Raw genomic sequence first — 24,450 nt, forward strand, 5'->3', positions numbered from 1 at the left:
AGACTGTAAGTGTTAAAATTAATGGTTTAGCTAAATATATGAAAATTATAAATCTTTTATTTACAAAAAAGGTAGAAAGAGTGAAAGCAGAGGAATACAAAAGGGTAGAGAAGACATTAATCTAGCTAATTAAATATTGTTCTAGTGTTTGGCTCAGCCAGGACTTATTAACCTTCAACCAGAATTAAACTCTCTCCAGAAGACAGGAAGGGAAAGCCACTCATCCAAGTTCCCTCCAAGAGGCAAGGGACTCCTGAGGCCGACTTTCTTCTTTGAGCCAGCCTTCTTCTGGAAACCAACTTCCTTCTTGGAGTGACTCTCTTTTTGGGAGTTCACTCCCTAGCCTCAGAAATTCAGGGTCTTTTATAGTGGCCTCTTGTCTCCTCCCCTCTTCGCAGGGGCCAGTCTCAGCTTCCAAATAGTCTAGCACTGCCCATGGGGCTGTGTTTGTGGGAACCAGTTTGTACCTTCTGGAGGGGTAAATACTCATTGAAAGGGTTCATAATTTCTGAGGGTGTGAACTCTTAAAAGAATTCATAAATTTTTGACTGAGTTAGAAAAAAGGTGGAGCTTTCCAAGTATCTTGCTGGCTTCACACCTAGCACTAAACAGGGTGTGAATTCACTAAGTGGTTTGTTAGCTCCTCCACCTAATTCAAGCTTGTACTTAAGTTAGTGTTAACTAAAGTATTAGCTCCAACTAAGCTAAGAGAATAAGGGATTCCTTTTCACAAGTGTGAACTCAAAGAGAACAAAGAATTCCATTTTACAGGACACTGACACCCCATCCCCAGAAGTAAGAAGAGTTCAACTCTAAAATAAAGTTTAAAGTAAAGAAATAGACTGGAAAAAAATGAGCCAGAGAGAGAAAGAAAAAAAGTGGACTATAAGAAGCTTAAGGTCATAGGAGAAGAGCTACAAGCAAAGCCTCAGAGGAGAATACAGACTAGACACAGGCCTTTAAGAATTCCTGAAAGACCTAAAGAAAGAGATTTTGTTAAAAGATTTTAAAAATCAAATAAGAATATTAGAGGAAAAATGAGAAAAGTGAAAGCAATGCAAGAAGTAAAGAAAATTAGGAACAGAGAATTCCTTATAAATTAGAATTGGTCAAGTGGAAGCAGATGACACCATAAGACATCAAGAAATAATAAAACAAAGTAAAAAAATTAAAAAAGAAAAGAAAAATAAGTAGCTAGAACAGAGTCTATTATGCTTCAACTGAAATAAAAAGTGGTAATAAAGATATGAAACAAAGCAAAAGCAAAAACAAAGAATAAGATGGGGGAAATGCATGTTGCTAAAAGATACCACAGAAAATGAAGTAATATAAATATTAAATATATGCACCAATTGGCAAAGCATCCAAATTATTAAAGGAAAGTTAAATGAATTATAAAGGAAATAGAACATAGGACTACACTAGTGGAGAGGCTTTAATATAGCCCTCTCAAAACAAGATAAATATATAAAATATATTATAATTATGTTATAATTATAATTAAATAACAAATATATAAAATATATTATATGTATAAAAAAATAAAATACTATAAAATATATATAAAAGAAGTTGAGATAAATAGAATTTTAGAAAAGTTAGATATGACTGGCCTCTGGAGAAAACTGAAAAGGAAGAAAAAGGAGCATATTTTTCCCCAGCTAATCATGGCACCTTCACAAAAAGTAGCCATGTATTAGGACATACACAACTCACAAACAAATGCAGAAAATCAGAAATATTAAATGCATCCTTTTCACACCATAATAAAATAAAAATTACAATCAATGAAATATCTTGGAAGCAGAGACTAAAAACTTAGTTGGAAAGTAAATAATCAACACTAAGAATGAGTGGGTCAAAGTTCAAATCATAGAAAATATCAACAATTTCATTAAAAATAATGATAACCATGAGATAACATACCAAAATTTATAGGATGCAGCCAAAGTGGCACTTAAGGGAAAATTTATATCTCTAAATGTTGTATCAATTAAAGAGAAAGAATAGATTGAGTATGCAAATAAAAAACTAGAAAAAAAGAACAAATTAAAAATCCCCCAGTTAAAATAATTGCATAAGTTTTCAGAAGAAATCAAAGCTATCAATAGTCATGAGAAAATGTTCTAAATCACTAATTAAATTAAATTATTTTAATTAAAACAACTCTGAGGTACCACTTCACACCTATTAGATTGGCTGACATGAAGGAAAAGGAAAATGATAAATGCTAGAGGGGTTGTGGAAAAAACAGGGGTACCAATGCGCCATTGACAGTTTTGAACTGATCTTAAACTATTCTGGAGAATATTTGGATTTGTGCCCAAAGGGCTTTAAAACTGTGTGTATCTTTTATCCAGCAATATCACTATCATGTCCATACCCCAAAGAGATCAATGAAAAGAGAAAAGGAATTGTTTGAATAAAAATATTTATAGCACCTCTTTGCGTGGTGGCAAAGACCTAGAAACTGATGGGATGCTCATGAACAGGGGAATGGGTAAACATGTAGTTTATGATTATGATGGAATATTATTGTGTTATAAAAAATAAGGAAAAAAACCAACATTTTTGTTGTTCAGTTGCTTTCAGTCATAACCAACTCTTTGTGACCCAATTTGGAATTTTCTTGGAAAAGATACTAGGTCAATGATTCCCAAAGTGGGCACTACCGCCCCCTGGTGGGTGCTGCAGTGATGACCACACTTTTTTTGTATTACATTCTATTCTAAGTTTAATAAATAGTTGCATAATTTCCAGGAGGCGCTAAGTAATATTTTTTCTGGAAAGGGGACGGTAGGCAAAAAAAATTTGGGAACCACTGTACTAGAGTGACTTGCCATTTCCTTCTCCAGATCACTTAACAGGTGAGGAAACTGAGGTAAACAGGGTTAAGAGTCTTATACAGGATTATACAACTAGAAAATATCTAAGATCAGAATTGAACAAGAATATAAGTCTTCCTGATTCCAGGACCAGCACTCTTATCCCACTGTGCCACATGATGCAGAGTGAAGTGAGCAGAACCAGGAGGAAAAATTGAACACTATAACTGCAATATTGTAACGATGATCAACTGTAAAAGACTTAACTACTCTGAACAATAGAAATATCAATGACAATTTCAAAGAATTCATAATGAAAAATGCTATCTCCCTCCAGAGACAGAACTGATGAACTCTAATTACATTGAAACATACTTTCCCCCTTTTGTTTTCTTTTTTTTGTTTTTAGTTTGAGGTTTTTTTCTTTTGCAATATAGTTAACATAGAAACATGTTTTGCATGATTTCATATGTGCAATTATTGGTTGCTTTCTCAATGAATAGAGGAAGAATTAGATAATTTTGGAACTCAAAAAAATGAATGCTAGAAAGTTTTTTTTAAGACACTAAATTTAATCACAAAAATTATACATTGTGAGGGGCAGCTGGGTAGCTCAGTGGAGTGAGAGTCAGGCCTTGAGACAGGAGGTCCTAGGTTCAAACCCGGCCTCAGCCACTTCCCAGCTGTGTGACCGTGGGCAAGTCACTTGACCCCCATTGCCCACCCTTACCAATCTTCCACCTATGAGACAATACACCGAAGTACAAGGGTTAAAAAAAAAAAAATTATACATTGTGACTCAATAGGATTTATACCAGGAATGCAGAAATGGTTTAATATTATAAGGAAACCTATCAACATAATTGATAATATTAATAACAAAAGTAATAAGAACTTTATGATTATGTAATTATAGAAAAAAATCTGACAAAATACAACATTCATTCCTATTAAAAACACAAGAAAGTATAGTATAAATGGATTTTTTCTTAAAATGATACAAAGTATCTACCTAAAAACATCTGCATGGATCATTTGTAATGGAGAAAAGCTAAAAATCTTCCCAATAAGTTCAGGAGTGAAATAAGGATGCCCATTATCACCAATATTATTTAATGTAGTATCAGAAATTGCTAGCATTGAGAAGAAAAAATTATTGATGGAATCAGAATGGGTAAAGAGGTAATAAAACTCTATCTCTTTGCAAACGACATGATGGTATATGTGGAAAATCCTAGATATTCAATAAAAAGTTAGTTGAAACTATCAATAATTTAGGAAAGTATCAGGATGTTAATTAAATCCACATAAATCATCAGTATTTTAACACATTACTAACAAAATCCTGCAAAAAGAGATAGAAAGATACTCCATTTAAAATAACCACTGATAGAATAAAACACCTGGGAATATATCTGCCAAAACAAATATAGGAACTGTGATAATGAAATTAAATCTGCCCTACCCATCCTTAATCTAATCACCAAAGGTGAGATCATCCTCACTTAATTCACAAGTTCGGAGGTGTGTGACCCACATGTGCTAGAGTGAGTGACAATCAAAATTTACTGACCGCCTCCTGGGCAGTCCTAAGAAAAGCATCTGTTGTGATTGGACACATAAACTAGAAAGGGACAGGAAGTGAAGCAAAAGAAGCCCCTTTAAAAGGGAATGTCAACTTCCTGTCAGCAACTTCTTGTTCTTTAGACCTGAAGGAACTCTTCTTGTTCGTGGTTTGGACTTGAAGTAGCTCTGGCTGGGACCCTGAGACCTTGGTGAGTGAAAAAGTCTGACTAACTACCTTAATTTCCCTGGAGGTACTAGCCTCTAGGAGGCTCCCTTGATTGGGAGAAGCCTTCCTGGCTAAACTCCTTGTTAACTGATTTTTAGGCTCTCTGGCTGGGCCTCTGAAGCCCTGCCAGAGTAAAGCCCAGACTTGAATACAAATCTAGCTCATTAAGTTAGATCTCTTACTCTACCCTCTTCTCATCTCTCTACTTCCACTCTCTCCTATATTTTGTAAATAATTTACTAAAATCATTTTAGGAATTGGTATTTATTCAGTTCCTTGGTGACCACACCTTTAAATATTAATATCCAACCAAAAACCCCTTTTTCCCTCTTATAGAAATACATGAACATAATTATAAAATACTTTTTACACAAATAAAGTCAGATCTCAATAATTGGAGAAATATTAATTGTTCAAGGATGGGTAAAGCCAAAATAATCAAAATGATAATCCTATTTAATTTATTTATTCAATGCCATCCCAACTAAATTACCAAAAAACTATTTTATTAAGTTAGGAAAAATAATGACAAAGTTCACTTGGAAGAACATGAGATTGAGAATATCAAAAGCATTCATGAAAAAAAAAACATAAAGGAAGGAGGGCTAGTATTACTAGATTTTAAATTGTATTATAAAGCAGTAATTATTCAAAATTATCTGGTACTGGTTAAAAAATAGAAAGGTAGTTCAGTGGAAAAGAACAGACATACAACAAACAGCAGTAAAAGATCATCATAAGCTTTTATTTGACAAAAAGCACAGATCTAAGCTTTTGGGATAAGAAATCACTATTCAGTAAAAATTGTTGGGAAAAATGTAAAGTCTTTTGGCAGGAACTAGGTATAGAGCAATATCTTACACTAAGATAAGATCAAAATGGATACATGATCTAGATATAAAAGAAGATATCATAAGTAAATTGGAAAAACATGGAGCATATTACCTAATAGATTTATGGACAGTAGAGGAATTAATGAGGCAACAAGAGATGGAAAGCATTGTGAAAGGTAAAATGCATAATTCTGAATACAATAAGTTGCAAAGTTTTGCAGAAATAAAACAAATGTTGCCAAGATGACAAAGAAAGGAGAAAATGGAAAGAATCTGTATTGACAGCTCACAGATAGCAGTCTCAAATATTAAAAAGTATAGATAACTTAGTAAAATTTATAAGAATAAGAGCCATCCTCCAATTGATGGATGGGCAAAAGATATGAACAGACAATTTTCATATGAAGAAATCAAAGCTATATCTAAATATATGAAAAAATACTCTAAATCACTACTGATTAGAAAAATGGAAACCAAAATAAATCTGAGATATCATCTCACACCCATCAGACTGGTTACAATGAAAAAAAAAAAGGCAAAATGACCAAATTTTGGAAGAAATGTGGAAAAATGGAGACACTAATATACTGTTGGTAGAGCCAGGAACTGATCCAACCATTTTGGAGAGCAATTTGGAATTACACCCAGAGTTATAAAAATGTATAAAACCTTAGACCCTACAATATTCTTGCTGGGTCTGTTTCCCAAGATGATCATTGAAAAAAGAAAAGAACCTATATATTCTAAAATATTTGTAGCAGTTCTCTTTGTAGTAGCAAAGAACAGGAAATGGAGGGTATGCCCATCAATTGGGGGAATGGCTAAACAAACTGTGGCATATGATTGTAATGGAATACTACTGGCACCATAAGAAAGGATGAGCAGTTTAATTTTTAAAAATACTTGTAAATAAATATACAGAATAAAGAACAGTGAAATGAGTAGAACCAAGAGAACATTATACACAGCTACAGAATTAATAATGGAATAATTTGTTAATGTTACCTGCAGAGAGTGAACTAAAAGGTGAAAAAAAAAGATTTAATTTATATGAACATGTTTGTGTTCAGGATGATAATTTCTGTGATGTGGAGAAGGTGGGAATAGGCTGGAACATTTGTGCATAAACTATTAATTAATTTTAAAAAGAAAAGAGAATGGGATATTCAGAAGGAAACAATCAGGAAAGGTTTAGAAGTTTTGTGTGGGACTTATTATGTAGTTATGAGAAATGCTTATTTTATTTGATTTTGTAAAATTTGGAATAAAAAACTAAAATAATTTTTAAAAAAGGAAAAAAAGACACTAAATTGGGGCAGCTAGATGGTTCAGTGGATAGAGAACCAGGCCTGGTGATGGGAAGTCCTCAATTCAAATTTGACATCAAACACTTCCTAACTGGATGGCCCTGGGCAAGCCACTTAACTCCAAAGGCCCCTAGCCCTTACCATTTTTTTCCTTTGGAACTTGATACTTAATATCAATTCTAGGATAAATGATGAGTCTCTCATAGCACAGAAGGTGAGTAATAATGTTCAAAATTATAGGTTTGGGCATCATTATAGTCTTGTTTCATTTTGCTGGGAGAAAACCCTGAAAGTATTAAAGTCTCAGATGCTTACTTCCCAGGTAATGATTACAAAATCCTTTAACAAATAAAATTCAGCAATCATCTAATATAAAATACTTGTTTTAAAAATGAGGAAACTGAAGCCTAGAAAAATAAAGCTACTTAGCCAAGGATAATTTCAAAAATGCTTTTAAAAATCAAATATTTTACACCAATATATGTACCTTATATGTATTTAAAGCACTAATAAAACCACAAATAATTAGAATATTGTATCAAATATTGTGTTTCTAGAAATATTTTCAGTCAATCAAGTAGCAGCATTAAAATGAACTAAAAAATATGAAGAATGTTTTTTTCATGAAGAATGCATTCTATAACTATTAAAGCACATTGTCAAAAAATAATTTAAGCAATGATGCCAATGATATAAAATAATTCTAAGGTTTACAACCCAAGATTAAGAATGATAAGAGGTGTCGTGCATTTTCATAAAACTCGTGTCAAGATAGGTTTCTATTGTCTGAAGAACTATATTCAACAATTCTGGGCTATATCTGGGGGTGAGGCAGCATGGTATAGTGGATAGAACTGGTCTTAGATACAGAAAGCCCAAGATTCAAACTGTACCTCAGATATATAGTGTCTGTGTGACTTGGCAAATCAGTTAAACTCGGGCAACTCTCTACTATTACAAACTGAAGAGCAGATGACGCTCTGCTTTGGTAGAAAGAGGTTCCTCATCAAGAATTCATTAAATAAATGAAATCACAGGTGTGGTCCAAGAAAATACCAAAAGGTATAACTACTAGGATTTGCTTTCAGGAAATAAGCACTTAAGATTGACATATAGATTTGGCACACAATGGATAGACACAATCCAAATATATAGATTTTTGGACAGTATCATCTGTCTACTTTGCAAGACATGATTTGTTAAGAAGAGCCTAATATATGCTAAAACTATTCAATTTTAATCATTTGCTTCCTCCTCACCACATACACACACACTCATCAATCCTTTTACAAGGAAAAATATTTAGTTTAGCAGCTAGCTTAAAACTACAATATGCTGTCTTTTAAGGACTTCCAAGCCTGCTCTAGAAGTCCTTGTCTTTATCAATTACCCCCTCCAGGCCTAGTCTGAAAGAGCAAAGGTTTAAGGGGAGAAAAACAGATCACAGCTCCAAAATCGATTTTATATGCTTCGGCTATCCTCTCTATATTCTTGTATATTTGGTACAAATTTCTTCTCTAATAATCTGTACAAAGGGGGTCACTTCGTGATGAAAGGGATTCATTTTAGGTGGCTATGAAGTACTTAGATGAGAAGAAAATATAAGTTGAAAAAATATTAATGCTAAGTTTGTGTGAAGACACTGAAAATTTTGTCAACAAAGAAGAATCTTCCAAATCATTTACAAACTTGAAATGATTATGCAAATATATTTATGTCATATATAGTAAATCAATGCTAAATTTCTTGTAAATTCCAAAACAACCTTCATTTTTATTTCCTTATTTTATTTGTTCACTATGTTTTTACTGTTACTCATATTTCCTTCAATAATTCTCGATAAATCTAGATATCATGACATTCCATCCAAACATACACTAAAAAAAAGTACATATTTAAACAGAATCATTTGTCTGCTTTGCATAACATTTTAGAGAGGGAGCCAAATCTAAAGTATACTGAAACTATTACTCAATTTTAATCATCCTCTTCCCTCCTTACCACATATAGACCTTTAAAAGGAAAAATACTCTTATTTTAGCACCTGGCTTAAAATTACAATTTGCAGACTGGATAGAAAATAGGCATTACAAAATATTGGGCGATTTTACTGTTTCATTCTTTACTACCAACTTGTAATATGATGGGTAAAATAATTGTTTTCCATTTTAAAGTTGATAAGGTTGATATCATAGTTTAACATATGAATTTAACTATGTTATAAAATCTTGATTTAATTATGATTAATTTCTTTCAAATATGCGAGTAGTCAAGCTTGCATTTTTAATTAAACATACTCACAGGTTTATGATGGACAAGATCACTTGGGTATCAAACCATCAAAGACACCACTTCAATTCACCCTTTGTAAAAGTGTTCGACTGTGCCCATTTTTATTGACCTCGTTTTTTTTCAGGGCTTCTTTCCTCCTTATTCCATTCACCCACAGAATCATTTTTAAGTGTTCTGAGTAAATATTTCTTCAAAAAGTAATATATCCTGTGTTCTGAAGACTAATTATAGAAAAAAATAAAAGAATTTTGCATTCCCATCTACATTCAAGTATGCATGATACTTTGCTAGGGGTTGTATAAAATAAAATTAAACACAGAGTCCTTACTCATGAGAAGCTTATAATCTGACAGAAATTTACAGCCTAGAATGAATGCAATTACAAGGGAAAAAAAGAGGGGGGACTTCATAATTCAACAAAGTGCAGGAATAAAACATTCCTTTGGTCAATTCTGCAATCTCAAAGTTATAAAAAGAGGTTCATTGATCTTAACAGGTATATTCTGTCAATTATAAAAAATGTGAAGATGTAATAAAGTAATTTCACATTGCTTCAACAGATACCTTTAAACCAAAATCAATTATTCAATATGATATACTCATAATACAATACAATGACAACAATAATATTATATGGTAAAAAAAAAAACAAGTTAACCTTAATATCTGGGGGGAGGGGGGAGTAGGGAAATCTAATTAATGACCTAAAGTTATAATTATAATTCAAGACTGACTTTACTCTTATACACTTGAAAATTCTGAAACCAGAAACTGTATTCCTTTCTATTTTCAATTTTCTCCAGAGATCTATTAAATCTAACTTTTCTAAAATTTCATTCACCTCTTTAATTTCTTTTATTGGTTAGTTTTTATCTAGTTCTGAGAGGGAAAAGTGCATAGTTTTACTATTTATTCCTGAAGCTCATTTAATTTCTCCTTTAAAAATTTGAAGGCTATACCATTTTGTGCTTATATGTTCAGTACTGATATTATTTCATTGTCTATGGTACCTTTAACCCTACCTTATCTCTTTTAATTAGCTCTATTTCTGCTTTAGTTGTGTCTGAAATCATGATCACTACTACTGCTTTTTTTTTCCCAGATGAAGCATAATAAATTTGGTTCTAGCCCCTTACCTCTACTCTGTGTGTGTCTCCCAGCCTCAAGTGTGTTTCTTGGAAACAACATATTGTAGGATTCTAGTTTTTAAATCAGTCTGCTACCTGCTTCTGTTTTATGGGTGAGTTCATTCCATTCATATTCATAGTTATGATTACTGTGTATTCTCCTCCATATTATTTTCACCTTTAGATTATCCTCTTTTTCTGATTATCTCTCCTTTCACTCTGTCCCTCCTCATAAGTGTTTTGCTTTTAATCATCACCCCTTATTTCCCCTTCCCTTTTATTACCATCCCCCACTTTGTCTCATTCCCCTCCTACTTCTCTATAGGATAAGCTAGGATTCTACACCCAAATAAAAATGGTTGCCATTCCCTCTCGGGACCCATTCCAAGGAAAGTAAAGTTTAAGCATTGCCTGTCACCACCCTCATCCTTCCCTCCACTGTAATAGTTTTTTCATGCCTCTTTGGGTGAGATAATTAATCCTATTCTACCTCTCCCTTCCCTTTTCTCTCAGTACAATTCTCTTTTTCCTCCCTTGAATTTTTTTAATATCATGTCATCCTAATTAACTTATTCCTGTACCTCTGTCTATGTTTACTCCTTTTAATTGTCCTAATAATTATAAACATTTTAAGTTACAGATACCATCTTTCCATTATAGGAATATAAGTAGTTTAATCTTCTGAATCTCTTTAATTTTCTTTCTCATTGACTTTATGCTTCTCTTGAATATGAACATCATATTCTCTTGTATATGAACATCAGATTTTCTGTTTAGATCTAATCTTTTCATCAGGAATGCTGGGGAATCCTCTATGTCATTAAATGATCACTTTACCCACAAAAGAATATACTCAGTTATGATGGGTAGGTGATTCTTGGTCATAAATCTAGTTCCTTTGCCTTCTGGAATATCATATTCCAAGCCACCCAGTCCTTTAATGTGGAAGTGGGTAAATCCTGTGTAATCCTGACCATGTCTCCTGGATACTTGAATTGTTTCTTCCTAGATGCTTGCAGTATTTTCTCCTTGACCCAGGAACTCTTGATTTGGGCTATAATATTCCTGGAAGTTGTCATTTGAAAATTTACTTAAGGAGGTGACCACTGGAATCTTCCAATTTCTATTTTACTCTCTTGTTCAAGAATAATAGGGCACTTTTCTTTGATAATTTCTTGTAATGTGATATCTAGGCTTTAAAAAAATATCCTGGATTTCAAGTAGTCCAATCATTCTTAAATTGTCTCTCTTGGAGCTATTTTCCAGGAAAATTGTTATTCCAATGAGATATTTCATATTTTCTTTTATTTTTTCATTTCTTTTCATTTTGTTTTATTGTTTCTTAATGTCTCATGAAGTCATTAGCTTTTACTTGCCTGATTTTAATTTTTAAGAATTTCTTTTTTTCATGAGCTTTTGAACCTCCTTTTCCATATGGCCAATTCTACTTTTTAAGAAACATTTTTCTCATTGAATTTTTGTACCTCTCTTTCCTCCTAGCCAGTTTTGCTTTTTAAAGTGTTATTTTTTCTTGCATCACTTTTAATTCTCTTCCCCATTTTTCCTCTGCCTTTCTTAGTTGCCTTTTGAAATCTTTTTTGAGCTAGTCTCTCACCAGTTACCAATTCCCAAGTTTTGCATGTAGCTGCTTTAATTTCACTGTTCCTTTCTAAGTTTGTGCTTTGCTCTTCTTTCTCTCCATAATAACTTTCTATGGTTTTGTCTTTTTGTTTGCTCATTTCCCCAATCTTTTTCTTGACTTTTATTTTTATCTTAAAGGTGGGCTCTGTTCTCAGGGTGGGGAGCCACTCTCTTAAACTTCAGTATTTCTTGCTGTTACCCTCAACTCTAGTTCTGAATTTCTGCACGTTTCAATTCTTTCAAGGTAGTATGATGGCTCGTGGTTGGGAGCCCTGAAAACCACCTCCCACGGGAGATTCAGTCTTCCCCATGGTCTACTGATGGCTTGTAGGCTCATAGAACTGTGAATTACTTTTTTGCTAGGGCTCAGGATCTCACCTCAGGCTTGGGAAGGGACTCTGGGCTTCACTCTGGGCTGACACTAGTCAGGCAAACAGTGGACTGCCTTATGTGGGGGCTTGAGGACTACACCTTGGGCTTGGATTTAGACAGAGGCTCTTCCTTTTAGGCTTGCACCAGCCAGGCACACAGTAGACTGCCTTGCACTAGGGCCTAGGGCCTCATTGTAGACTTAAGACTAGTGCTTAGAACTTCAAGAGGTGGGGGTTGGGGGAAGTAGGGGGGTTCCCGCTATTAGCTTAGACGGGGATTGAGATCTTGAAGTTGGCTTGGGCCCAGTTTCAGAACCTGGAGCAGTAGGAATGGGTTGGGGGTGGGAGAGTCTTATTGTTGGTTTATGTTTATACTCCTTGGTGCAGTCTTGTATTCTTTGGGCCAGTATCACTGGCCTCCTGGCTGTTCCATAAATAAGATACTCCATCTCTCATCTCTGGGCATCTTCTCTAGCTGTCCCTATGCCTGGAATATTCCCACTCCTCTGTTCTTACTATTGGCCTTGGCTTCCTTTAAATGCCAACTAAAATCTGATCTTTTAATGGAAACCTTCCCCATCCCTCTTAATTCTAGTATTTTCCTTCTTTTAATTTCCTTTTTATCCTCTATAGAGAGCTTGTTTTATATGTTTTTTTGCATGCTGTCTTCTCCATTAGATTGTAAGCTCCTTGAAGGCAAGGACTACCTTCTGCCTCTTTCCTCTTTATTTTCTTCTCTAGCACTTAGATCAATGCTTGGCACATAGTCATTTAATGAATGTTGATTGACTATTGAATCTAATGGCTGTTTCTCAATCCTCATCCTTCTTGACCTCTGTAGCATTTGATAAAAATAACCAACTTCTCTTTCTAGATACTCTCATATTAATCCCTTAGTTCTCTGCCTATCTCAGTCTTCTTTGCTTGTTCCTCATCCATCCATGCCCTCTAACTTTAGTTATACTCTGTCTCTATCTTGAGTCTTCTTTTTTCTCTATAATCTCTCATTCCCAAATCCCTCAATCCCAAAGATTATCAGCTCCCAAAGGTACAATTATCACTCTACCTAGAAGACTTTAAGATCTCTGTAATCCTATTTTTTCTCTTGATCTCCAGTCCCAAAATATCAACTACCTATTAGACACCTCAAACTATAAGTCCTATAAGCATTTTATATACATCAAGTTAAAAATAGGGCCCTAAGGGGGAAGCTGGGTAGCTCAGTGGATTGAGAGCCAGGCCTAGAGATGGGAGGTCCTAGTTTTAAATCTGGCCTCAGACACTTCCCAGCTGTGTGACCCTGAGCAAGTCACTTGACCTCCATTGCCTACCCTTACCACTCTTCTGCCTTAGAGTCAAAAGAAGGTAAATTAAAAAAAAAAAAATAGGGCCCTAAAATTCATACCTCATTGAGTAGTAATACATGTATAATCCAGTGGAATTGCTTGTTAGGTCCAAGATGGTTGAGGGAAAAAGGGAGGGGAAAAAACATGAATCATGTAACCATGGAAAAATACTTTAAAATAAATTTAAAACAAATTAATAAAATAAAATAAAATTCACAACTCTTCCAAAACCTTCCTATTAGTGTCAAGAGCTCCTAGCTCCATCCTTCTAGTCATTCAAGCTTTCAATTTTAGACTCATCATCACAACCTCATTCTAATTCACCCCAAATATTCAATAAGTGTCTAATTTTTTATTTCTGTTGCTACAAGATCTCTGACTGTCCTCTTTTTTCTATTCACAGAGCCCAAACTATATTTCAGATCCTTATAACTTCTCACTTGTACTACCATAATAGTCTTATAATAGGTGTCCCTGTCTCAAGCCTCTTAATTCACTCTCCACAAATTTCCCAAATGACTTTTTACAAAATGCAGGCCCAACTATGGCATCCTCCTACTCAATGCACTCCAATGTTTCTCTATTACTTCAAAGATCAAATAAAACCTTTCTGCGTGACATTTAAAACTCAAATCCTTTTCTATGTTTTCAGTAATCTTATACATCCCCTTCTCCCTCCATTTACTCTATGGTTCAGGCATACTAGGCTGCTTGCTATACCCCAGACTGAATGCTCAATCTCCTGTATCTATCTTTACATGGCTATCACCAATGCTGGAATCTTCTGCTTTTTGATCTCGACCTCAGAGAATCCCTGGGAAAGCCTTAAATCAAATCCCACCTTCTACAGAAGGCTTTTCCTTGATCCCTCCTCTTTAATGCATCTTTTACATACATTATATATAATTACACATGCCCACAATATTATCTCCCCATTACAATGTAAGCTCCTTGAAGGTAGATGACAACACCTAGAATCATGCCCACCACGGTAAGTCCTTAATAAATGCTTTTTGATTGACTGATTAGAACAAGGATTTTTTTTTCAAAGCTTATTTAGTATCTGGTTTTTTTTTTTTTTTTTTACATTTTTAAACCCTTAACTTCTGTGTATTGGCTCCTAGGTGGAAGAGTAGCAAGGGTGGGCAATGGGGGTCAAGTGACTTGCCCAGGGTCACACAGCTGGGAAGTGTCTGAGGCCAGATCTGAACCTAGGACAACCCCCAACCCCCCCCCCCCCCCGTCTCTAGGCTATGGCATTATGGTTTGGCAAAGAAGATGCTTAAAAATAAACTATAATTATTAACGATAGCAAGCAATACACACAATAACTACAATAATGTAAATAAAACTATTATGTAAAAGATGAGGAGAACCACAAATGTGGAAAAATGCATATACTTTTTTAACATGGGTTTGTTAAAATTTTCTTAACTCCTCTTTTCCTTTTTATAAAAAACTGTAATAAGGAATAGCTCTCTTGGAGAGGAAAGAGAGGGATATTGAGAGAATCTAGGCAATGTAAAGCTGACAAAAGATATCATTAAAATCTATTAAAATATTACTGAAAGGTAGCATTTATAGAGTATTTTTAAATTTTCAGAGTATTTTTACATAAATGTTTTAGTGATTTTCATCCTTCCCAAAAACATCCTTGGAAATATGTTCTTATGATATTATCAAGCCCATTTTGTGGAAGAGAAAACTGAATTTGACAAACTAAGTGATGACTTCAATAATGCCAAGTTGCTTCCCAGTAAAAAACTTTATCTTTCAAACTCAAATATTCTCTCCTATGATAATGTAGGATTATGAATCTCAGAATCATTCAATTCCAAAGAATCTAAGTCACAGATATGCCAAATGTCAGTGGAGATGTGATGATTTAGTTTGCCAAATGTGATCTAGCCCATTACCACCTTTCAGTCTGATTCTGATCCCAATTCACTATCCACATGAAGTGCCTACCTCACATATAATTATCTACCTATGGAAAAAGAACAATGTATTTTCCTTCTCCACTGTCTCCAAAGATATCCTATTCACAAGATGATGTATGAGTATATTAACAAAGAAGTAATCAAAAAAAAAGATGGGCAAGTCATGTAGCAAAAATGAAGGATAACATTTAGACAGATAAAATGTTATTTTAAAACACCAAAATAATTTTTTAAAAAAGACCTAGAAAGGCCCTTAATGAGGTTATGTAAATTTTGTGTGGAGGATCAATAGCAGAAAACATACAAGAATTTCATAGAATAAAAAGGCATGGATTGGCTACAATCAGCATTTATTGAGGGTGCTACTATTTCCTTCAGTAATAAGATCATAAATCCAGTGATATACTTTGGATTCTAACACTAATTTGAAAAAGATGTAATATAAACTAAGTTATATAGGGAAAATGAATAATACAAAATAGGCATGATAAACAAGATTACAGATTTTAAGTAAGGAAATATTTTAGAGGTCACAGAGTTCAACAACCTCATTGTACAAATGATGAAAGTGAGGCATACCAAGCTTAACTTTCAAGGATCACACAGCTAGTAAGTTTCTAAAGGAAAGACCTAAACCCAAGTTTTCCTGACTCCAAATTCAGTGCCATATCCACTAGACCATGATGCTGTTATGGATCGTACTGAATGATGAACACTTTGAATTCTAATCTTTTATGCCATTTTAGAACTATAATAAGATATTATCAAATTATTTATAACCTTTCACATTAAGTATTTTAGTTGAATTATTATAGTTGTTTTCAAAAAACAAATTTTACATTACAAAATCTGATATTTGAAAAGCCAAACTGAAATGTTTTAGTATAGTGGATTCCAAACATAAAAGATATACACCAGTTTTCCTTTACTATTGTCTTTCATGGCATTAGGTCACCATTATGGAATTTATATATTCCTTAGATATGAAAGGAACTAGAAGTTTGTTTTTTTTTCTCTTTCAAAAGAGAAAGATGGCCATTTGAAACTATAAAAACACTACATTTGTCTATATAAGCATATGGATAAATAGGGTAGGGTATGATTCCACATTTAGGGCTAGCATAACAATGTAATAGCAAATTACTAACTAAATTTCTTCATTCGAAAATTACATATTTCTGAGGCCTATTCTATTACCATTCATGAATTTAACTTTAATGCCTTTAATTTTAATCTAACCCAGGGCTAACAAACTTAGATGCAAGGACCAAATTCAGTCCCTTTGACTATTTTTGTTCAGTCTGCAAGCTAATTTTAGTCAACCCCCAATTTAATCTAAAATTATTCCTAAGTCATTAACAGTTCTGCTTTAACAATATACATAGATAGAAGGAAGAGGTAGACCAAGTTCTTTTGTAAGCACAAAATAAAATAAAATAAAATAAAATAAGAAAACAAAAGCGTAAACAAAAACACATTATACCATCACCTACCTCCGAGAAATGCCATTGGCCAGTCTTTTATGCCTACAGGGCTTAGAAGAAAGGGGTGATGAAGTAGGGGATAAGTTGAGTGGAGCAATCAGACTGTTGATTATTTCAGTCAGTTGTGCACTCTGCAAGAAAATAGTCATCTTTTCAGTATTTCTATGCATGAATTTGTACATTATTTAACTTTTAGAACTCTAATACCAGAAAATGTTTAATTTCTCCTGAAATAAGTATATGTTCACATTTTTAATAAGGGTTTTAATCTTCCAATTCCTATTATTGGCATTTACCTTCTTATATATGCTTCCATAAATGTAAACAGCTGAAAATATTACCTCCTTTATACTATCTCTCTTCTACTATCATCACTGTTCATTGTCTTCTTTAACCACAAATATGCTTGCTTTGTTTTTCAATCTATTTATTTGATCTTGATCCCAATCTTGTTTAGATTATAGGAAGACTTTTTTCTCAAAAAATCAAGAGTGGTAGGCATGGTTAGAGAGTGGTTTGGTTGAAAACAAGATCTGAAGGCCATTAACAATATAGTTTCTTAAAAAGAAGGTAAATGCAATTATAAGAATGCTTTCCAATAAAAATCAGTTTAACAAACTCAAAAGATACCCTGACCCATGAGGCTAAGTGCTAGATATATAAAAACAAAAATAAAACAGTCCCTCTCTCAAAGGAGCTTGCATCATCCTGCTGTTGGGGTGTGAGGATCTGACATGGACACAGATACAAAAATGAGATAAAGTCATTTTAAAAGGGAGAATATGTTCTTATTGAAGGGTGAACCTGATGGAGAAGGCAGTACCTGAACTGTGCTTTGAAGGACCCGACATTCCATACAGAGGGGACTACATGTGCAAAGGCAGAGACAAGAAAGGGTATATCATATAGAGAAAACAGAAAATGCATGGGGTTGGGGAAGAGATAATCAATCAATAAACATTTATTAAGTGCTTCTTATGTACTGGGCACCAAGAAGCTTCTATTCTAATGGAGGGGCTGTTATTCACACAGAAAGCAGATTCAAGGTAATCTAGCAAGAGAAGGCGCTAGGATCTGGGCCTGGAGGAAAGAGTCAACCGAAGAAGACTTCATCATAAGGGAGGCATGTGAATCGAATCTTGAAGGAAAGCCAGGAATCTAAGAACTACACAGGTAAGTAGGGAAGAAGAAGGTTGGAAGAAAGGTATTTTTAGGAGGAGAGATGAGTTCCATTTTGGACATATTGAGTCTGAAGTATTTAAAAGATATCTAAGAGAAATATCTAACAGAGTTGGTAATGCAGGACAGGTATTCAGGAGAGAAATTAATTAAGGTGAAAAGGATAGATTTGGGAGTCAAGTGCATAGAATTAATAATTCAACTCAGAAAAGCTGGTGAGATCACAAAGGGAGAGAGTAGTGGTAGAAGCAAAGAAGGCCAAAGCCTAGAAGGGAGAATAACATTTACAACTACTACTTTATTTATCTTCACATTATCTACTCCAGGAAGTGGGTATTATTTTAGATACTTTTACTGAGGTAGAAAGAGGTTAAGTGACTTGCCCAAAGTCAAATAGATTTTCTAAGCTAGTATATGTCTAAGGTGGGATTTGATGCAAGGTCCAGGGCTCCACCTGGCTACCAAGAAAGTTACATGGAAAAAGTCAACAAGACATAACAAATGTGATGAGGAACACAGACACAGAGCCAAGAGGGCCCTTAGTGGCCCCTGAGTTTAACATTCTCATTTTACAAATGATGAAAGTGAGGCACACACAAGTTAAGTTACTTTTCTAGAGTCACACAGCTATTAAGTATCTAAAGGCAAGATTTGAACTCAGGTCTTCCTCACTCCCAAGTTCAGTGCCCTATGCACTTGCTGTATTATGTACTACATCAGGCTTCTTCTAAAGACCACATTGATCTCTGAATAATATTTTGATTTGACTTGCTATATTATCAAATTGCTTATGCCTAAGTAATTTGTAACCTTTTCTGTTAAGCATTTTGGATATATCCATCTTTCGAAAGTCAGTATATTGATGACTGGTTATTATCCATGCAGAGTTTCTCTGTCACACAGAATGCTTATTTGTTGCTTTTTCTTAACAATCTAAATATGCTTAGAGAAATAATAACAACATTTATGTAGGAATTTAAGATTGGCAAAGCATTTTACATATGATATATCACTTGATTCTCATCACTTTGTAGAACAGGAAAACAGTCAGAGAAAGATTAAATTACTTTCCTATGGCCACAGAGCTAATAATCCTGACTTCTCAAAACAGCCTAAACTATGGTACCAATACTTCAGTGCTTCTATGGGTTCCTGATCTTTGAAATATAAATGTTCTTTTAGAGGTACAGATCCAGTCACACTTTTTCCATCCACTATGACATTTGTTCATGTTGTTCAGCTGTTTCAGTCCTATTCAACTCTCCGCTCAAGGATCTTTATATTGAAGTAGTTTGCCATTTCCTTCTCCAGATCATTTGACAGATGAGGAAACCAAGGCAAACAAGGTTAAGTGGCTTACTGAGGATCAAACAACTAGATTCTTGAGGCCAAATTTGAATCCACAAAGATGAATCTTTCTAACTTTAGGTCCAGCACTCCACACATTGTGCCACCTACCTGCCCCTCTGATATTTATTCATATCCTCCTTTTTTCATGATGATTCCACCAGTGGGCCAATGTCTTTCTAACAGCACATATATAACAACAGAGATTGCAAGCCATCCACAAAGTAATTGCTTGCCTTATCTCCAAAAGTAGTCTATCTCCTTGTCTGATTATAATGTCTCCAATAATGTCTATTTTATGATGCTTTTCCAGCAACTTTTTGTTCATATTATAGACTTTTCAAACTCCAGACACCTCCTTGGGGGCCTAGTATAACCCAACCAGTTTAAAATGTAATTAGGAAATGTTTATCAAAATAAGTAAAAATACAATGCAATATAATGTTCAATTGTAATTTTCTAAGCCAATATGAAGTCCACAGGGATCAATTTCTACTTGAGTTTGACAATAGGCCTTTATTTTCCTATTTGCATTGTTCCAGAACTAAAAGTTGGGCTGAAGTTTCTTCTTGAGTTACTATGAATTTGGGAGTCTCTACAATGTTTCAGGACACTCATTAAAATATTGTCAATCAATTAGCAAGCTTCTATTAAGAACTTATTATGTGCCAGGTGCTCTACTAACTTCTGAGATGAAAAGATCAAAGTACAATAGTCCCTGTCTTCAAAGATCTTAGATTCTATAGGAGGAGGAGAAGAAATGTACAAATGTACAAAATGTACGTGTTCCAGGTATGAAGTACTGGGGGTTGAGAGAGAAGCCTCAATTATATGCCATTACCTTCTCACTTTTGTTTTTTCTTCTAAAAGGGATTTTGTTTTGATCTTTCCCTAATAAGGTAGTGAAGTGACTGTGTAAAGACAGATACATTTAAAACAACCCCACATCAAAAGAAAAGTTGTTTTCCATTTATGTAATTAATCTCATTTTTTGTGATTTTATTTGATGCTTATTATGTAAAATGTTTTCAATCTCTTATGCTGAGGAAAATACTCATGATATATAGCCATGAGTCTTAGAGAATCTATAATACTTTGTATCTCATTTCTTAATCTTGAGTCATGTTTCTAACATTTTCCACTATCTTTTTATTTAACAAGTATTTAAATAACATGTTCATTTACTTTGGAAGATTGTAGTAAATTGTTCCTTTACAACAGATAATGAAGTATAGCTAAAATTATTGTTTTGGTAGTCTTTTGCAAATATTTATTCTGAGCAGTGCAGTATCCCATGAAAAGACTGCTTGTTTGTTATCTTTGAATACCTGATAAGAGACTCTTCTGATTTATATATTTTTTATTTAATTGCTTCTGTAAAGAGAATCTATGAGACATCTTTCAATTTAACTTCTATTATTTTTTGTAACAGAGGTACTCGAGTAGTATGTACATCAACACTGGTTAGTGCCTGATAATTTCATACATTTATTGGATAAGTACCCATTGGGTAAGAGGCAATGCATTGAGCAGTGAGGAATACAAAGACAAAAATTAAAGAGTCTTATCACAAGAAGCAAATTCTATGCAGCAAAAGCAGTAATTAGAGGAAATTTTATATTTGTAAATACTTATATTAATAAAATAAAGAAAAGATTAATAGATTAAGAAAGAAATTTTAAAAATTAAAAATCTTCAACTAAACACCAAATTAGAAATCCTAAAAAATAAAAGTGAGAGCAATAAAATTGAACATAATAAAGCCACAGAGTTAATAAATGAATCTAGGAGTTGGTTTTATAAAAAAATCAACAAAATTGATAAATCACTGATTAATGATAGAGAGAAGAAAACTAAATCACTAGTATTAAAGATGAAAAAGCTGAATATACCATCAGTAAAGATGAAATTAAAGCAATTATTAGGAGTTATTTTGCTCAATTATATGAAATTTAACAATGTAATAGAAATGGAATACTTACAAAAAATAAACTGCCTAGACTACTAGGGCAAAAAATAGAATATCAAAATAAACCTATTTGAGCAGCATGAATCAAAAAACTCACAAATTATCTTCCTAAGAAAAAAGCATCAGGACCAGATGGATTTGCAAAGTGAATTCTACCAGACATAAACTATTTTCAATATGAAATAAATTATTTGAAATAACAAGTAAAGGAGTTTTACCAAACTTCTTTTATAAAAGTACAGTACTAATACCTAAACCAGGAAGAGCAAGAACAGAGAAAGAAAATTATAGACAAAAATCTTAAATAAAATACTACTGGAGACTACAACAAGATGTCATAAAGATTGTGACCAAAAAGGATTTATACCAGGAATGCAGAAATGGTTTAATATAAGGAAAACTAACAACACAATTGATATCAATAACAAAAGTAATAAAACCATATGATTATATCGATACAGAAAAAACCTTTGACAAAATGCAAAACTCATCCCTAATGAAAACACTGGGAAGCATAAACATAAATGGAGTTTTAATTAAAATAACACAAAAAAACTACCTAAAACCATCAGCAAGTATTATTTATAAAGAGGAGAAGCTAAAAATCTTCCTGAGAAGATCAGGAGTGATACAAGGATGCCCATTATCACCAATATTATTTAACATAGTTTTAGAAATGCTAGCAATAGCAAAAAGAAGAAAAAGAAATTGACAGAATCAGAATGAGTAAAAAGGTAATAAAATTATTTCTGTTAGAAGATGACATGATGTTATATGTGCAAAGTACTAGAGATTCAAGAAGTTAGCTGAAACTATCAATAATTTTAGCAAAAGAGGATATAAAATAAACCCACATAAATCATCAGCATTTTTCTATGTTACCAACAAAGTCCTATATGAAAAGATAGAAAATAACAGATAGAACAAAATACCTGGGAGTATACCTGCCAAAAGAAAATCAAGATCAATGTTAACATAATTACAAAACACTTTTTACACAAATAAAATCAGATCAAAACAGCTGGAGAAATGTTTTCATGGATGGGCAGAGCCAATATAATTGGCATGACAAATCCTACCTAGACTAGTGTACTTATTCAGTGCCATCCAAATGAAAAAGTTATTTTATTGAGTTAGAAAAAATGACAAAATTCATATGGAAAAAAGGAGATCAAGAATATCAAAAGAATTTTGAATTGAAAATGAAAAGAAACCATAAGGAAAGGAGGGCTAGCAATACCAGATTTTAAATTGTATCATAAAGCAATTAATTATCAAAACTATCTAGTATTAGTACTTGTTATGAAATAGAAATGTAGCTCAGTGGAAGAGAACAGACATACAACAAACAGCTTTAAAAGATTATAATAATCTTGTATTTGACAAAAACATAGATCCAAGTTTTGGGGACAAGAAATCACAATTTGGTAAAAATTGCTTAGATAACCGGAAAGTAGTTTGGCAGAAATTAGGTATAGACCGATATCTTATAATATTCATTAAGATAAGATCAAAATGGATACATGATCTAGATATAGAAGTAGATATCATAAGTAAATTCAGATTTAAGGGTAGGAGAGGAATTTATGAGTTAACAGAAGACAAAGAGCACTGTGAAATATAACATGCATAATTTTGAGTATATTAAATTTGAGTAAATTAAATATTAAATTGAAAAGTTTTATTGTGTAAATGAGATGAATGTTACTAAGATTAGAAGTAAAATAGAGAAATTGGGGAAGAAAAATTTTATATACAAGTCTCTCAGATAGAGGTCTCATAACTGTTAACTTGGAAATAACACAGAACTACCAAAGTAGTCAGAAAAACCACTCTTTAATCGGAAACAGGGATAGGTTCAATAATCAGCAGCCACACAGTCAAGCTCCTAAAAACCACACAAAGGCAAAGGCTCTGGGACTGTGGGAACCGTATTCCTTCAGGAGAAAGCATTGTGCTAGATGCCAACTCCCCCAGGGAGAAGACACAGCATTAAATGCCAACTCCCTCTTGGGAGAAGATACCATGCTAGATGCCAGCTCTGATGCCAGCTCCAAAGAGGGACAGAACTCAGGTCCCTTATACCCTCCAGAGAATTTGGTACAAGAAGCCTGCAGAGGCAAACCACAAAAAGTTTGCAAAAGGATTAATAGTGAGCCCCAGGGTTATCATCCAGCTGTGGCTATAACAAAGGCAAGGGTCGAACTCAGGAGCTGGGCTCCAGAGAGAACTTTAACATAACAAGAGAAGCTTCAAAAACAAGTAAAAGGCACTTAACATTTTTACTATGTACACAAAACCCACCCACACTAAGGTCCCCAAACAGCTCAAGGTCTACGGTTCGCCAGTACAGGGTTTTTCAAAAGGGCAGGAATAAACTGAGGTATCCAGATTTCCCATTGACAACTAAAACATAGAGAGCTTTGTCAAAGTTATAAGCATAAGAGTCATCCCCCAATTGATGGCTGGAAAAAAGATATGAACAGACAGTTTTTCAAATGAAAAAATCAAAATCATATCTAGGTATATTAAAAAATGTTCTAGAGCACTGCTGATTAGAGGCATGCAGGCCAGGACAATTCTGGGATGACATCTCACACCCACCAGACTGGCTGGAATGATGGAAGGGTGAGACAATGGGTACCAGAGGGGATGTGGAAAGGTGGAGACACTGGTACACAGTTGCTGGAGGTGTGTACCTGTCCAGTCATTTTAGAGAGCTGTTCAGAGTTATGCCCAGACTGCTGTAGGACTGTGTATGCCCTCAAACCCATTGGTGCTATATGGAGACTGTTGGGTCTCTTTCCAGGGCGGGAAGGGAAGCCCTATATTCAGGGGTATTTGTAGCAGTTCTCTTTGTGGTGGTAGGGAATTGGAGGTGGAATGAAGGAGGAGGGGATGCCCATCAGATGGAGAATGGCTGGACAGGTTGTGGTATACAATTGTGATGGAATACTACTGAGCCATTAAGAAGCAATGAGCAGGCTAATTTTTTTA

The 24,450-nt window shown here is 33.9% G+C and overlaps 1 protein-coding gene across 2 annotated transcripts in view; it reads right to left on the bottom strand.

Moving 5' to 3' along the window:
- Positions 1 to 24,450, bottom strand: part of KANSL1L (KAT8 regulatory NSL complex subunit 1 like) — a 117,672-nt gene that overhangs the window by 57,810 nt on the left and 35,412 nt on the right. For both annotated transcript variants that reach the window (XM_044670722.1, XM_044670721.1), the window contains exon 4: positions 16,968 to 17,089. In XM_044670722.1, the coding sequence (XP_044526657.1) occupies positions 16,968 to 17,089 (122 nt within the window). The remainder of the gene's footprint in view (positions 1 to 16,967; positions 17,090 to 24,450) is intronic.

The sequence above is a fragment of the Gracilinanus agilis genome, chromosome 3 (assembly GCF_016433145.1).
Source record: "Gracilinanus agilis isolate LMUSP501 chromosome 3, AgileGrace, whole genome shotgun sequence".
Taxonomy (NCBI): domain Eukaryota; kingdom Metazoa; phylum Chordata; class Mammalia; order Didelphimorphia; family Didelphidae; genus Gracilinanus; species Gracilinanus agilis.